Source organism: Lepisosteus platostomus, chromosome 6 (genome assembly GCF_059453375.1).
Source record: "Lepisosteus platostomus isolate fLepPlt1 chromosome 6, fLepPlt1.hap1, whole genome shotgun sequence".
In the NCBI taxonomy this organism is placed as follows: Eukaryota; Metazoa; Chordata; class Actinopteri; order Semionotiformes; family Lepisosteidae; genus Lepisosteus; species Lepisosteus platostomus.
Window position 1 is genome coordinate 18998651 of NC_142616.1, and position 16869 is coordinate 19015519.

The 16869-nt window shown below is 37.0% G+C and overlaps 1 protein-coding gene across 28 annotated transcripts in view; it reads right to left on the reverse strand.

The window, feature by feature from the left end:
* Positions 1-16869, reverse strand: part of kcnma1a (potassium large conductance calcium-activated channel, subfamily M, alpha member 1a) — a 222943-nt gene that overhangs the window by 119540 nt on the left and 86534 nt on the right. For all 28 annotated transcript variants that reach the window (XM_088634586.1, XM_088634581.1, XM_088634579.1 and 25 more), the window contains one exon: positions 11261-11322. In XM_088634586.1, the coding sequence (XP_088490712.1) occupies positions 11261-11322 (62 nt within the window). The remainder of the gene's footprint in view (positions 1-11260; positions 11323-16869) is intronic.

The following is a 16869-nucleotide window of genomic DNA, read 5'->3' on the forward strand; positions in this document are numbered from 1 at the left end:
TGGGTAAGCACCGTCATGCAGTGTGTACTGTATATGGCTTGGCTGCCATGCGGTAAAACCTACATCAATGAGCCTGCAGTATGTCCCCTGGGTAAGAGATGATATGAAACAGGGCCTGGTTAATACATCAATGATAGATTTGGGCCACAACACTACTACTATAATAAGAATGATTTAGCACCTGCAAGAGCACGAGACAAATAAAAGCACTTTGGGTCTACTATAAATATCCTTTACATTTTTTTTCCTAAGCACACTTGATGCATTTCTCTGAGGCTATAATTCCAGGCCATTCATTTTCCTTTTAATGCAGCAGGCCATTCTGAGATGCACAGGAAATGATGATTGTATTTGCCATTCATCTAAGCAATCCCAAAGTAGACTCTCATGACCAAATTTCCTCAGGAAAAAAATAAAAAAGAAGAAAGCTGGGTTTTCTTTTTAAATCAATGCTTTACAGATTCACTTCCCCTCACATAGGCATATTAAAGAACTCCATCCAAAGGTACAAATTCTTCATTGTCTGTAATACTTAATTCATTGCTTTCTGGTTGGAGTGCATTATCATGAGAGGTTATAGTATGTTACCACAACAAATGAGCCATGTTCTTAAAACTAGAATTGGGGCCTGCCCATTATATACATCTACACATTTTAAGCACATTTTTAAAATTAAGCAGATTGAGATGAAAACCACAGTATTGTGTACAGTAAATGGCATATATCAAAGAAGTTATGACAATATAATAAAATGAAACAGTACAAAATGGAAATTTTATCAGTTCCAGAAGTAAGGGCTGCACACTATTAAAATTAGGAATGTAACACAAGTATGAGATCTAAATCACTCTAGAAAAAAAATGAAAGAATGTTTCCCATTATGAAGAGAAATGTTGATGACCTGTGCAATGCTTGTTTCATTTTCATTTAATTATTCCTCATAATTACCGCCTGCTACAACTCTGGTTAATCTAGGATCCTCACTTTCTTTCATGTGGAGTTAAATACAATATTCCTGCAAACTACTTTAACTTTACATTTTGTTTTTCAAGAGTTCACTTGTTAAAGCTGAGCTTGGTTCCCCTGGCTGCTTTCGAGAAACTGTTCTCTGAACTAAAGGCTAAGGCTCGGGTTGGCTTTCAGTATGTAAAAGTATGGTATTATCCTTTGCATTGCCTTTGCAGTTACGTGACTAAACCAAACAGCCAGGGAAATGAGCACATTCAAGTCACATCCCTCCATGAATAATTAACACAGAACTGACTCTAGTTTTCCAGTGTGACTAATGAGGCACAGGAAAGCTGTTCTGGTGCAGAAACACATAGGACTGTAGTTCTATTCAAAGCAGAGTATTAAGCAGTGACATACAGCAAGGTGCTTGTCAAAGATATCTTATGGAATTATTTACTCTTCAACAGAGATAGATATATGAGTACTACATATATACTTTAGCTAATGCTGTTTCTGTCCAAATCAAATAAGAATTTGAGAAATAGCAATACAGAGGTTCAGTTCCTTGCTCTTGATACAAGCCTTCACCAGAGGAGATCCAGCAGCGGAAACCTTGCGTCACGGGAAGTGAAGGGCTCTGTTTCTATCACCACCTAGCTGGAGCTCCAGCCTGGGACGCCCAGCTGCATCTCTTTTGTGACCCTTCAGGCTCGTTATGCAGTTTCACGCTGTGCCAAGGCCAGCCTTTATAGAGCCGTCACTCCCAGCCTTGGCCACCTTAACAGCTCAGCACTTCCTTCACCTCCTGGGCATAAATTAGTCATGAACCACGACTGTTATTTATTAACCACTGAAACTGAGCTTTCCATACAGATCATGTTACGACCATCGGCAAATGCAGACTCAGCTCGAGAAGTAATGCAGCACTGCTATCAAGGATCTCACTGGTAACAAAAATGCAGGTTGATTGTGGCCCTTAGAAAAGTAGAGAAATAGTAGGTGTTCAAAGCAAGCCTCCTTCAGAGACACACATTAGGCTAGGCCAGTTGTTCTCCAGGTACTAATTCAGCCCTTAACTGGTCAGGCAATGATCATACATTTTGTGAATTTAATTATTTTTGGCCTGCAGTACAATGGGGAGAGAGATAAAAAAGGACAGAGAATATGTACAAAGGCAGTATAAAATATTTCATCAGCAGAGTAGCTTCAGTAGTAGGTCCTAAGGAATTAGATGGAGGGAAGAAATGTGTAGAGGTATTTGGAGTGACTCGCCGCCACCCTGTGGCCAGTCAGAAGCAGGTTCATCTGACTGACATGTACCTACAGGTAAGTATGGGGCCATTAGGAAGTTTACTCTGGCCTTCGGCCCCATTAAATGGAGATTAGCCCTCTCTAGTATCCCAAGATCACAAACCTGTGATTTATTGAAGCCAGGGACCCAGCACTTGTCCTCAAGGCCTGGCACTCTTTACATCTCCAGCTTCTTAAAAATCTAGGAAGTTCTTCTACTCGTTGAGTTCAATTAGGTAACAAAGCTCCCAGGTGAAATGTAAACCAGAAACCTTCTGGGCCTCCAGGACTGGAGTTGAGTCCTTCACTTTACAGCCATATTTCTTAAATTGGCCTTTATATAGACAGACTTTGCCCAAAATACACTGTAAAATCTAAAGAAATGCCCTCTAATGTCCATTTTCACAAATAAAAGAGGTACATCACAAACACCCTGTTCGAGAATGAGGCTTTTCCTGTTGTTTCCTTTGCCATGTAGTTTTGAAATACAAGGTTTTTGTGCCTGAATGAACAGTACTGATCTTATAAATATTAACTGGAGGTGCCTAAAGCTGTGTGTCTTTAGTTTAAATAATCCTTCCTGTTTAGTATCAAAGTACCAGTACAATGGAGCACCAGGGGTATCTTTATTTAGTCTACTGGGTTGGAAAGGAAAACAGAATACAAGGCTGAGAGAACCAATTACAAGTGAAGCAGAAATTAAAGCTCACGATCAGCCTGAATGGTAAGGTTAAGTGCCCCATTTTTAACTTAAACTGCACAGTACATGGTCCTTAAAATCTTATTTTAGCTGGGGAAAAAAGAATTAAAACTGAAGTACTACAATTTTCTTAAAACCAACGAAAGACAGGATTGCAATGTTTGATAAGTGAAATGCAAGGCATCCTTCCCTTGTTTCATATTACAGGCGACAATACACAAAATTCAGTTTAAAATCACAAATCCATATTATAAAGTAGATAAAGTCTATAAGGTATAGTCTAGTTTTTGTCTCAGAATTAAGCTAATACTATAGATAAGAAGACGATGTCTGGCAACCAACTATGTTGCTATAATTGTTAAAAGAATAATAATAAATATTATTTTGGGATATTTTATGTTTGAATCATTAAGCCGGACCCAGCCCTCTCTAACTGGATGTGAGCTGACCCAAGTGTCCTGCATGATATACTGTACTGATAACACCCCCACCCCCCCAAAACAGAAGGATCTTACAAAGAAAATAATTTACTCTGGTTTAATGAGCATGGCATTGATAACTGCCTTTAGCTCTATTCCTGATCTTCCCACACTTAGATAATGAACTCCACAGTTGGGTTGACGCTGTGAGGTGTCTCTGGGCAAGACCTTTACCAAGCATATTCAGAGAGTACCCAAGGGGTCAGGAAGATCACTAGAGGACTCTCTCCTGCTAAGATGCACAGCAGTCCTGCAGGAAGCTGTCAGTCCTCATTAGCGATTGCCAGTATTGAATTGGAAGACTACTAAGTCCGTCTAATACTGACTGAGTTTGTGTCCATGTCACGTCAAAACATCTCCTGACTGTTAGTGTAATAAAACTTAGAAATGTCTGCACGTCTTCCCATTTCTCAAGGCTTTTTTTCTTGCAACATTGTGGTTTTCTGGCATGACATTGGAAAAGAAAGTAAGTAATGCATCAGTTCTGTGATGTGACTGAGCTTCTCCAATTGGATTAGGATAGAATCACCTGAAGAAAAAGATGAAACAAGCCAGACTAATTTTCACGTGAAAAATAATATCTAAATGACATGTAATAAATGCTTTTTGCTTGAAGCTTTTTGATGGTCCTACAGTAAAAGTACAGAGCTTTTACTGTATTAGCAAACAGGATGCGCACTATAAAACATATTCCACGTGTCCATAGAATAAAAAATCTAAAACCTCCTTTATTTTAAAACAAAAACTTTTTCTTGCGGGTGAAGGATTTGATTCTACAAAACACCACTTTTAACAACAATCTGTAGGAACTCATGTAACACGAAGGTTACAAAACACCCTAATTGTGCCGGCTCAGAAGGAAATTAGACCACTGTGCTTTCCGGTCTTTTGTGACTGCTGACACCTTGTAAATGCCAGTCAGAAAGCATTGGACGACCTAATAAATTAACCACCGCTCTGAGATTCTCTGCTGCTTTAACTGAAATTCTGCATCGGCAGTGGCATTTCCTATACAGTATGTTGGCTTTGTGACTTGTCACTTGAACTGGCAACTGCTTCAAAATGAAGAGAGACATGTACACTAATAAACTGAATGGGAAAATCTGCCTCATCTGCACAAGATGTAGTTATCCACAGGCCTCCGTGACTCAGTCAAATGGCAGTTTGTTTCCTCCTGTTTAATGAGTGAGGGTGATTGCACTGAGACAGGAACTGTGTTGTTTCCTGTTCCTCAAAAGGCCTGACTCTTGTATGTTGGAGATTAAACAATTTCATCTGCACAGATAGATTTGCAGATCATTTAAATGTACCGAAAGGCACAGCACCAGTCTTCCTGGAGAAAGATTTGTCGATTTTTATTTGTATTTTTTTATGTTAAAAAAGCCATGAGTCTTCAGTCATTTGAAATGACAGATAAAGGTGCCAGAGTGTGTAATTTTTAGATTATTACTCTTCTTTGAGGGACATTTTTAAGACGCCTGTGTGAAGTGCTCTGGTTCACACTGGGGTCACACTGTTTTTGGGCCCATTGCGGAAGGGGAGGTTTATTTATTTAAGTTCAGGATGCTTGGAGTTACTTTGTTTCTTAATTCCAAAACAGGCACTGGACTGAAAAATTATCAGTGTAAATAATCAGGGTTGCCTCCATCATATTAGAAGGGACAAAATGTTTATTCATGTTTGTAAACCAAGCTGAAAGAACGTACACACAGCTCTAAATCATTATGGGAAAAAGAGCAGCACAGAAATTAAGACTGAAGAGCCTAAAATTCAGGGAAATTACAAGGTGCTAATCTTTTTTAAAGATCATGCTAATTTTTAGTGGTTATGCTGTAATTGGGTATTGCTTCTGAGTTAGTAAATGAAAATAACTGGTTAACTGTATGTTCTTCAAATCAAATGACTCATTAAGTTTTACATTAAATAAATAACAAAATAACAAAGGCACACACAAAATCTCAAACTAAAATCATCTTTCAATTGAAAAAATCCTGAATTAAAAATATACTTAAAGTAGAAAAGGTTGTTTTCTTGAAAATATAAACTCAATCAGTTCTGCATTTTAATTTGGGACAAAGTGAAAATATTCTATATTCAATGTTCTAGAATTTGTTGTACATTGTACAGAATTTTACAACAAAGAACTTGGAATTTTTTTAAGGATCACTCACTTTAATTGGATCACTATTACAGCTCTGCATTTCGTACCAGCAGAGAAGAGTCTAAAAAGGCAAACCAGCCATATTGTTGAAGCTGTTATCCTGGCTTTGTTTAAGACAGATAGGTTTGAACCTCAGATGAATTGGCTACCACAAACCAAACAATTTAGATGCTGCAGTTCAGTGGTTGTTGTAAATTTGTACAGATTGCTTAACTCCGGGAATACTTAAGAAGGTTAACAGAATCACCTCATGATATTTACATTTTCAGATACCTTTTCAAAACCTTAAAAATAGTTTAAAGGATGCCCAGTGTCTGATTAAACATAAATTCTGCCCCAGTCACACACCATAGACTATAATCCACATTATACCATTGCTATGTCTTTGCTTTTAATACATTAAAGGTTTTTGAAGGATTTAAAGGATTATTTCCTTTTATAGATACAGTATATCCATTCATATACAGTATCTATAAAAGTCAATCTGACTTCCCTGGCATTTGAGATTGTCTTCTATGGAGCACAAATGGAGACATGACTCATGCTCTGTGCACGCACGTTGTTTCTTCTCCCTCTGATAATTTATGGATCAGTTCTCTGATGGCTCCTTACTTCAGACCTATGGGCAAGGTCAGTCCACAGACTGCAGCAAAAAGACAGGTCCCTGCTAACAATGCCTATGACGTGTCAACACCTCAAGGACAAGAACCCTTAATTATTAGAAAAAACGCTTCACTGAAAGGCAAAAATAAATCAACTTGCAGTGATTGCACTTTGCTGTATCACTTCTTTGTGAGATTTCTGATCTTCATTTGTGCATTTATAGTCTAGTCTGCAGTATAGTCAAATAATTGTAATAGTTATACACAAAAGGTAATGTACCTTTTATACCTTGTGGACAAGTGACAAAATTAGTTTGGCTTGAATGTTGTTTTGATTTTTAATTTGGGACTTCAAACCCACTTATTTGGGCACCTACTACAATCCCTCTAAATGTAAGCGACATTTGCATACTTCTACATCAGACCGCCTTAATGGTGCCACCACCCAAAGCAACAGTAGGAAAGACATGACCAGGATACGCACAGAAAAAGTCAAGTGTACAGTCAGAGTAGCCACAGGCTGACTCCTCGCCTGGCTGAGGAGACTGACAACCTGTCCGACAACTGTCTGAGGGATGAGTCAAGGAGCTGCTACCGGGGTGAAGATGGCGGGGAGCAAGGGATGCGAAACGAAATTCACAAGTGATTGCTTTAGTTTTCAGACATGGGCAAGATTAGGGTTTGACCTTCTCCTGAACTTGAATTAAAAAACGTCATTGAGATATTTATTCATAAACACAAGATGGGTCAAATATTTTCCACTTCAGTATTTGCCGTGCACACTCTGACTGGAAATAAATTTCTAAAGTTGCCCAATACACATATCTGTTTAATAAGAGCCAAATTAAGAACTGTAAGTACTCTGTGATTTTCAGCTGCATTGCTATAACAAGAAAAGTATTTTTACAACGAGGGGAGCTGCATCAGTGTTGGCTGCAAAGGAGCAAGTAGAGCTTAACCCCACGCTGAAAGGAGAGATAAGAAACACTCAGGAGCCAAAATGTTACTGTATGTTTCTCCTTTCTATTTTTCAGCATGGAATTATCTTTACTTATGCATTTTTAAAAAGTCAACTTGGAAAATGTTTTGACTTTTTTTTAAATGATCTTTAACGTCTGCAAGTGCTGTATCCAAGTTTTAGATCTGAGAGATTAGAACTCTAAGATGCACATAATGCTTCTTGACCATAAAAAGAAATATTTGCTTTGCAAAATTGCAAGAAATTGCTCATACTAGAAATAGGAGACTTACTAGTACACATGACTGCAGCTATGGATTTTTTTTTTCATTTACAGTGTTTTGCAAAGGTATTCACTACCTTCCAATGATGATTTATTGTGTTGAATTTAAAGTTAGTTATTTCTGTTTTTAAAGTGAATATTTTTCTTTGCAGTTTTTGCTGACATTTAACTTTTTTTTTAAAAGAGTCAGAGCCTAATGCTGTAGGCACAGGGTCCCAGGTAGGATCGCATGGTACACACATTCCAGGCTCATGAGCCAGTAAATCATGTTTTTGTGCTGTGGGATGAACCTGGACAACCCAGACAAAACCCACACTAACACAAGGAGAGCATGCTGACCTCCAGCAGGACTCGAACCCAGGATCCTTAGACTGTGGACATTATTAAGACTACCTACCAAATATGAAGAGGTATCATTGACAAATAAGCAGAGTTTAACAACATCTCATTACACATGCGAAGTTAGTGGATAACCTCGTTTCAGACACTGAGGGACAATACTTGTCTGCAGCTGTGCATCTTATTCATGTTCTGAGCGCTTTGCTGCTCTTGTCTCTGATAACGTTATTCGCCATGCATGTCAATTAACCCAGCATTGCGGCCTGATTAAAATCTCTGTAAGGAAGCACATTGTGGAAAAAGACATGGAGTAACATCCCTGTCTAATGCCTTGCTCTAATACATCATTTCTTAGTGGTCTGCTCCAAATAGGTTTTGTTGGAACTGTATGACTAATCTAACAATCTACATTATAGTATATAAACTACTCTGATTTTGTATCCCCTTTCCCAGGATTTTCAGTGCAAAAAATACACTATACCTCCCTTTCTCAAATGCAATCTAATTATTTTCATAAAAGATCATTTGATTCAGAAATGTAACTGCTGTTTATCTGTTAACAGCCAATGGTTCATGTACTTTAGCAATCTTTAAGAGCATTGATCATGAAGAAATTACTTTTCTTTTTTAGAGTAAAGACCCCATTACTTAAATGTACTGTATTGCTCACTGGCATGTGGTGTCATTTTAAAAATACACAGATACAGTTAATTTTGACACCTACTGCCTGTGGTTATCCAAACTATTCCTAGTGGCAATATAAAAATAATTAAACTAATAAACCTATCCACATAGCCCCTCTGTAAAAAAGAAAGTTTGCATTAGTTCATCAAGAAATTGTAAAAGTGTAAACCTATATTTTATAGGTTCTTAATTTAGTCTGAGAAGCTATTCACTAGTAATGAATACAACATTGTTTACGTGATGTAGTTTGCTAATTACTTACAAGAGAAACATCTTCATATAACATTTTTTATAATTTTGGAAAGGAAATCGAGTTTTTATTTTATCATTGCCTATTATTTTATAAATCGTGGCACTTGTAGAAACAATCCAAAACATGGCAGCCATATCTATAGTAATCATGCATAACTGATAATGACGTCTATGAAAAGCATTCCCAAGTCAGCAATCATCTAGAGTACTATTAACAAAAAAACCTACAGGTATCTGATATAAAGCAATACCCACAGGTGCAAATAAAATATAGAAGGAAGGGAATGACATTGCAAGCTCTACTCTACAGTAAGCAAGATCTACCGTAATGCTACTTTCAGATTCTGGCTTCAGTTCTTCTCCTAATTTAAGAGAAAAAAAAGGTTCATGCATATCTTACCTTGATGTACTAAAAATGTACATTTCAACGGGAATGAATGGGAAAAGAACCAGCATTAGAAATAAAAGTATTTTTTAAATGTTATTATTATTGTTATTAATAATAAGGAGAACTGCCTAAAGTGTTCAGGCTAAAGTTTCACAAACATTAGTAGTTTAAACATAAAATTGATTTGAAAAAAAATCCAGCAAGATTGGGTGATATAAATAAAGTACATTCAAAGTTCAGGCTGAATTTTAAAATTTGACTACAGTAAGTGGCCATATTATGGAAATATTTACATTTTTTACTGATGCATTTGTGCACATTGACAATGTTGTGGATGCTTTGCAAGTCTTATATATAGCATATAAGACTTCCTTATTTCTTGTAGCACTTTCCTATTAGAACTCACACATACCATCCAATTAGCTTCACAAGCGATAAATACTCAATAATGCAAATAAATAATAGATCATGGTATCCGAGTAGTGTTTTTTTCTCTCCAAGGATGTCAGACAGCTGTACGTATAGGAGGGGATGCATCTCAGGCACCACTCAGTCCAGCCCCACCTGGGCCACACAGCAGCCGTTCTGCACCGGGAGCCCCACTGCACAGCTGGTCAGCAGGAGGAGGAGTACGGAACTGAGCGGAATTAAGGGGGAACGTCAAGGAGGCCAGACTGTACAAGCCCGTAGTGGAACATAGCCAGGACATCAGGTTTAACAATCCTACTATTATGAACGGTGATACTGGATCTTTAATAACCAAATCGTCAGATTAACACTCAGTCCAAAGGATTGCGCCTACAACAGCACTTCACCAGACTGGGGCATTGGTTTGGGATTCTGGTCCAGGGGGAAGAGCGCCACCTACAGCTCCACCTAAACCATTAACAGCGGCAGCCTGGTTTGCCTTAGAGGTCTCCATTCTAGTACTGACCAGGGCAAGGCTTGCTTAGCTTCTGAGGCCTGCCATGATCCAAGTCAAGATCGCATACTGTCAACACCACTGTGCTGTATCTCCATGCAATAACACATATTCTGGGTTAAAAAATACTCCTCATTTTCTGATTTTTCAGTAAACTTTGCACTCCGTTAAAACTGTGATACAGACATCACTTCTCATGACATATTAGAATGATCTTTTTATATTACTTAGTGACAATAAACTCTAAATGTTAGCATCGTGCATTTCTCCATACATTTAAAATATATTTGCAATCAAGAATCAAGGTGTTTAGTACAGTGCCAATTCTGAATGAAGATAAAAAAAACAAATTACATCAAAAATGCTAACAATCTCCCTCGGGCCTCATACACGTCGAGCACCCAGTCAAATTAATGTCCAATACAGATGTCTGTGGACACACAGCAACTCAGAACAGGCAGCATTTCTTGGATGACACAGTAACTCTGACTGTTCAGGGTAAACTGACCACCTGTCAGCTGGGAGGATAAATCAGATCTGCCTGAGGTTGCCATGGAAACTGCTGTATGTCGCTTGGCTCCATTGAAAAATAATGACGTAGGTCATCCTGATAAGAACAGGCCCCACATACATCAATTTATGTATTTTTACTAAGAGGAAACCCTCTGCATGTAGAAATATGTCACCTCCGTGACTAACCCGAAGATACAGTACAGTGTCTAGAGTTAAGAGTTTCAAATATTAAAACACAACTCATATTTTCAATTCGCAATAGCAACCAAGTGAAAAATACATTGCAGTTTTTCTGAAAATACATGATTCCTGAGAAACTAAAATAAGCGGTCTTCTTTAGGTACAATTTTGATATCTTTACTTGGTCATAGACACCAGCCATCGGTCTCTGGGACAAACCTTGAAGGACTATCAGATAAGCACGCTCTCAATGAAACCCATTCTTTCCCATCAAGGACACAGTCAATTGTGTAGATGATTTAATAAATAAATAAAATATATCAACTAATAAATATTAGATGACACATCAAATATAAAAGATGTACATAAATACATGAAATGATAATCATTATCAGTGTGTTTCTGATTACAATGTAAACAGTCACAAAGTCATAACAAAACTGATTCACCTATAAAATTGAAATCTTGGCTTCCAATGCCAAATAAGCACCATACTGACAATATGTTCTGTGGACAAGTAGTTTTGAACTTAAAAAAGTTCAAAAAGTTAATACTTACTCAGAAGAATCTATGAAGTATATTACAAGTGCTCCGATGCTGAGTGCAAAGACTAACACAACCTGTGAAGACAAAAGGAAAGAGAAGCTCAGTACAGTGAACACCAGGCACAAGCGTACAGTACTTTACACTGGCTACTGTAGTTCCCAGCTTACACAGATCATTCTGATTTCCAGGAATCTTGCAACATGCCGAAATAATACCATTTCTTACAGTTTTAATCAATGCACACCATGAAGATTAAAGGGCTGTCAAATAGTTCTTCTCAAGTGCTTTGTTAGTGTCAGAAGTGAAGCCTGCAAATACTGTGAACACTGGCTTGTAGAATGCAATTCCAATTGCATTTTGACTTTAGCAAATGAATAGACATTATCCTGACCAGACATATTTCTGGTCAGAACAAGAGGGGCAGTGGTAGTCTTTGCAGCATTATGAATGACAATGGATTACAGCATTATAGTGTAGGTATATTATAGTGTAGGTGTATCATGCTTAATGTAAGGCTATAGCCCTCAAAGTTGTAATATGAAATTAGGTTTGGGTAACTCAATACACTTCCAGGGGCTGACATTTTTAAAGATTAAATTATTCATAGTTTTCTGTTATAGAATACAGGACACGATGCTCTAACTAATGGACAAGCAAAGATTAAGACAATGAAAATACACAAAAATGAATCAGGGAATCTTTACATTCCTGTCTGCCATGTGTAGTGGATCACTCTACCAGTTGCACTTCAATACCAGACCATTACTGAAATAACAATAATAGCAGACAAGTAAAACCTCATTTTAATTGGCTAAAAAGGTAAAACCAGTAGTGCCGAGTCATATCATGACATGATCAACAGCATTAGCTCTAAAATGAAAGATCTTGTCTGTCATTCCTAAAGAAGCCAAAGGGAAAAGGTTTGCAGGTGATTAGAAACTTAAAACTAGGATGCATTTATAGAGATAAAGATTCTTTGAGACCTTTTAAGCCCAGACACCCTACTTTGTGTTTTCTTTACCGAGGGTGAAAAGGTAATCAATAATATATCAGCAGTAAGTGAAACAAACACTTCAGATGATTAAAAACTTGTTACAGGTTAATGGCTCTGTGAGGAGCCTGGGGTATTCATCAGATCATGTACTCAGAAATGTCAGCTATCCCGTTTTGTGTGTAAAGAGAAACATACCCACCAACTCTATAATAAGCTCTGACTCTTGATCTTTCATTTTCTACACTCTAATTATTTGAGTGCCCTTTTATGAAGTATTGCATCTGAGGATTCTTTAAGTGGCCAGCATGTTGAAAATTCTGTTCAGTCAAATGTCAAAATTACTAATATTCATCATAGAAAAAAATCTGGGCCATTATAGTTTGAAGTTTGCACTGAATACAAGATCTACAGGAAGGAAGTAAAATGAATTAAGAAAACACTTTATAAACCAGCTAATTGAATAGCTATGAATAAAAGCCCATAGTAGTTCCACCCATGTAATATGTTTGCAATGCTGCCATTAAGCTTTCTCGTGACTTTCCTAAAGGACATTCTACATGTTACAGCTAATGTACATAAAAAACTGCAAAAAATACAATCTACACTGCAAGTATTAATATATCAGTTGAGGTTTGAGGAAAAGGTAGTTTTGCAGGTCATTCATGAGGAGAAAACGCGAATATTCACACAAAAAGAACAGGTTCAGATGAGTAGCATTCAACTCATTTGGTTTTGGACACCATGTTATAGAAAAGATATGGAAAAGATGGGCCAAATGGCCTCATTTTGTTTGGAACCTTTATTATGTTATTAAATGATATGAGCTTATTTACAAATTAGGCATTTCATCTGCATGTCAAAGCATGACTATGTCCATTAGCACCGCTCTCACATTGGGTATCTACTACAAGACGCAGGTAATCCACTGTGAAACAACAGCTGCAAGATAGGAAATAAGGCACAAATGTAGAATTCCTGACAAACTGTGCTCTTGAACTGATCTACATACCTTAAGTTTTAGTTGCAGTGTCTCTGTCCATGGTGCTGACTTCTACAATACAGTACTGTATGTAGAAAAGGGCAAATCTAATCCTAGAGACCTACATGACACAGTGTTTTGTGTTTTTAACTATCTCTGATTCCATGCTGAAGGAATTACAATTTTTTTTAAAGTTCTGGCACTAATGCATATTTTTATAAAACAAAAAATGGGACCCTTTTCATTTTGCAGTGCACTAGCTTAGGTATATTTTCTTATACGCACTATTTGGCAGCTTCGCCTATCATGGTCTGGTAATATAGTTTAGATATTTTCCTAAAATACATGGACAATGCATTGTATATAAGGATATGGCATGAGATGGAAAAAATAAACAGCAATTGTTTAAATCATTTAATTTGTTTTATTGGTTATGCTTTATTCACACTGCAGTGGAATACTGAAAAAAAGTCTGATACAAATTGTACAGACTGCATTTACACCTAGGGCATTGGCTGCAGGAAAATGATTATTTTGATGTTATATGCTGTATGTATGCAGCAATGAAAACTGTGCTTCAGCTTCACAAAATGCAGCAACTTAACCTTAAGATTCAAGTGGACTAAAAGGGCAGACTTAAACTAAACTGGGACACCTTTTTCATTCAGTAGATTGTTGGCATAGGACCATATTAATTTTAAATCCCTGCATGGCAAAGACATTGTGACCATGCTGTGAAGATGATGAGATTTATAGGCAATTGTTCTAGAATTCATCATTTTGCAAATACATGGAATTTTCTCTTCCCATTTTAAAATAATAAAAAGCTTTACACAAGACATCCTCAACAATAATTTGGATGTACTGTATCATTAACAAGAAACTCTTAATTATTGTGCTGACTTGTGAAACAACTGTCAGTCAACAATTGTCAGTCCTACACAAGGTTACATAAAAAAGACCAAAATATTATATATTCATCAGAATACAGAAATGTCCAGTATGTCTAAAATATAAATTTAAAATACTTATTTATTATATCGCAGTACCTTAATGTAGTGACAAAAAATGTATGGACTTAAAGAATAAATAATAAAAAAACAGCTTAACGTACCCTCAGAAAAAAACAATACTGCATGGCATTGGGAGATTTTAATCTGAAAAGTATTTGATCATGTTTCTTTTAAAATCAATCATTAAATGAAATCAATTGTGGAAGTGCATTTAAAGCTAAGAACCGGAGGTGCCTCTTTACCCAGAGGGTTGTGGGAGTATGGAACAATGTAGATTCTTGTGTTCGTGAATCTTTTATCTTGTTCACAATGGAAGAAAATCATTTTTAATGCATGCCAGGGATTGGATAAAAGGCATTTTCAGTGCAGAAACATTGTGTTACTATAATCACTGTGGTATGCTAGACCACAAAGCTTGTTTTAATAGAGGAAGACTGATGTTAAAGACTGATGGCGCATGCACTTTAATTCTGTTTCTACACCAACCACACATTTTACACTCTGTTAATTGAATACTCAACTCAGTGATTTTCAGTTCATGAATAAAGTCAAGCAATAAAGAAAAAAATAGCACTGGATCAAGGGAGCTTCTAAATACTGAGATACATAAATGTTTTACATAACAAGACACAGAAGATCAGCTTGACCTGGGGTGCCTTTTGCTATTTAGATATTACACAATGGATGTTCTGCAAAAGCAGATCTTTGCATGCATAATGGATGAACAAAAGGCTGATTAGTTTCCATGATGTGTGTTTGGTCTGTTATTCTGCATTGTTTAGATCACAAATGAGAAAACACCTTGATCAATTTTTTATTAGTGGTCATTTTTTTGTTTTCTAATTAGGGGCTTCTGGGAAGCACCCTGCTTGGGGATTACAGAGGGTGTACAGGGTGTGACATCAGATCAGTACCCAATTCCCATCCCTTTCTAATAACTGGATTCATAAGAGCCAACTCTGAAAAGTGCACATGATGTGTTTGTGGGCTTTTATTTAATGGTTATTATCAAAAAGCTTAATATTTAATAAAATAAAAAAGTTTAAAAATCTTCAGGCATTAAGCAATTATATTATTCACAAAAATACTTCATCTATGCTGCTGTATTGCAGCTGAGGGCTACAAAAATGGAATATTATTTTTAAATATCCATTGCCACAAGAGGGCATAGTTAGCTTATCCTGTGTTGGAAAAGCAGAATTTCTTTTAGGTATTGAGTCCTCTGGTTAACCTGACACATTGAAATTAATCTGTGACTGTGTAGAATTCTACAATGGCATGGGCACCAAATACCTTGAGTGTTCACCCATTCCTTAACACCAGCAGCAATACCCAATACCTTACAAAAGATACAGTACACCAGTAAAATCAGCACATTACAGCCTGTTGATTTATTTAGCTAATTAAAAAAAAATATGGAATAATATATTATTGCCCAAGTGGTAAAAAAAAGTTATGTACCCTTTTCTTGGATTGGTGCCTCCGTCAGGCTGGTTCCTAACTGCTCGGAAATGAAGCTTTGCCATTCATAATGCTTGTCTTACTGCTGCAAGTACCGAGGAAGTCTGCCCTCTGGATATACCAGATGACCAAAAGCTGCATAAGAGAGCGGCATTGCATAGCCCCCAGTTTTAGATGTCCTCTGGCAACACTGCACTGTGCGTGAACCAGTTTGCACCAGAAGAAAAAGCTTAAAGTCAATTTGCTAAGGATGTGGTATTGCCCACCCAAGATGGTCAAGCCCAGCACTTGACCCCAGAGGCATCATGCAGAGTGCCAACTCAACTGGAGTGCTAATAGAAAGGGTGGGTCATTTGCCTTTATACAGTAGCTACAGTACACTGTTATAAGCATTAATCAATCTGAAAGGTGCAAAAGCAAGCTCTCATATAATTTTGTGTTTTGTTCTACCAACACTATGATATCTGCATGCCCTGATACTTATTTAAAAAGCGTATATATGGGATACTGTATATGATACACACTATGAATAATAATGTCAGGTACTGTGTTCTACGCAACAAAAAACAACCTTTTCGCAAACTTAGATTTATAACCTGTTGCACAGGTGAACATTTTAGCAGAGCAACCTGAGTGAAGTACCCTTCTGAAACAACAGTATCCCAGGTGGAATCCGAACCCAAAACCTTCCACATGCAAGTGTAGAACCCCAGACACTATTCCACGGCACTGTCAAATGAGAGACCTTTATACTGTATGTACTGTCTAAACACAAAGCAGAAAACTCGACGTACCAATACACTAAAATGAAATGATAAGCATGTCAGTTCCCCATTATTCATACAAATACAGTATATGATACAATCAAATAATTATTTTCTAATTACCCAGTCTTAAACATAGTTGTTGACTATGTAGAAACAAATGCTTAATAAAAATCACTGTATCATCTGGGGAATACACAGGAAAAATAACAAATAAACCCTCAATTGTACAAAAAGAGAGGCATTTCCTAAATAAGACATTGTACTCTATATCAGGCTAAACCATGGAGTAGGTAAAAACTTGGATCTAATTACTTTAGAATCAAAGCAGACAAGACTAAAGTATTGAAACGTGTCCCCTCTTATCAGAGTTAGGGTTAAAAACATTACCTGGAGTGGATTAGAGTAGA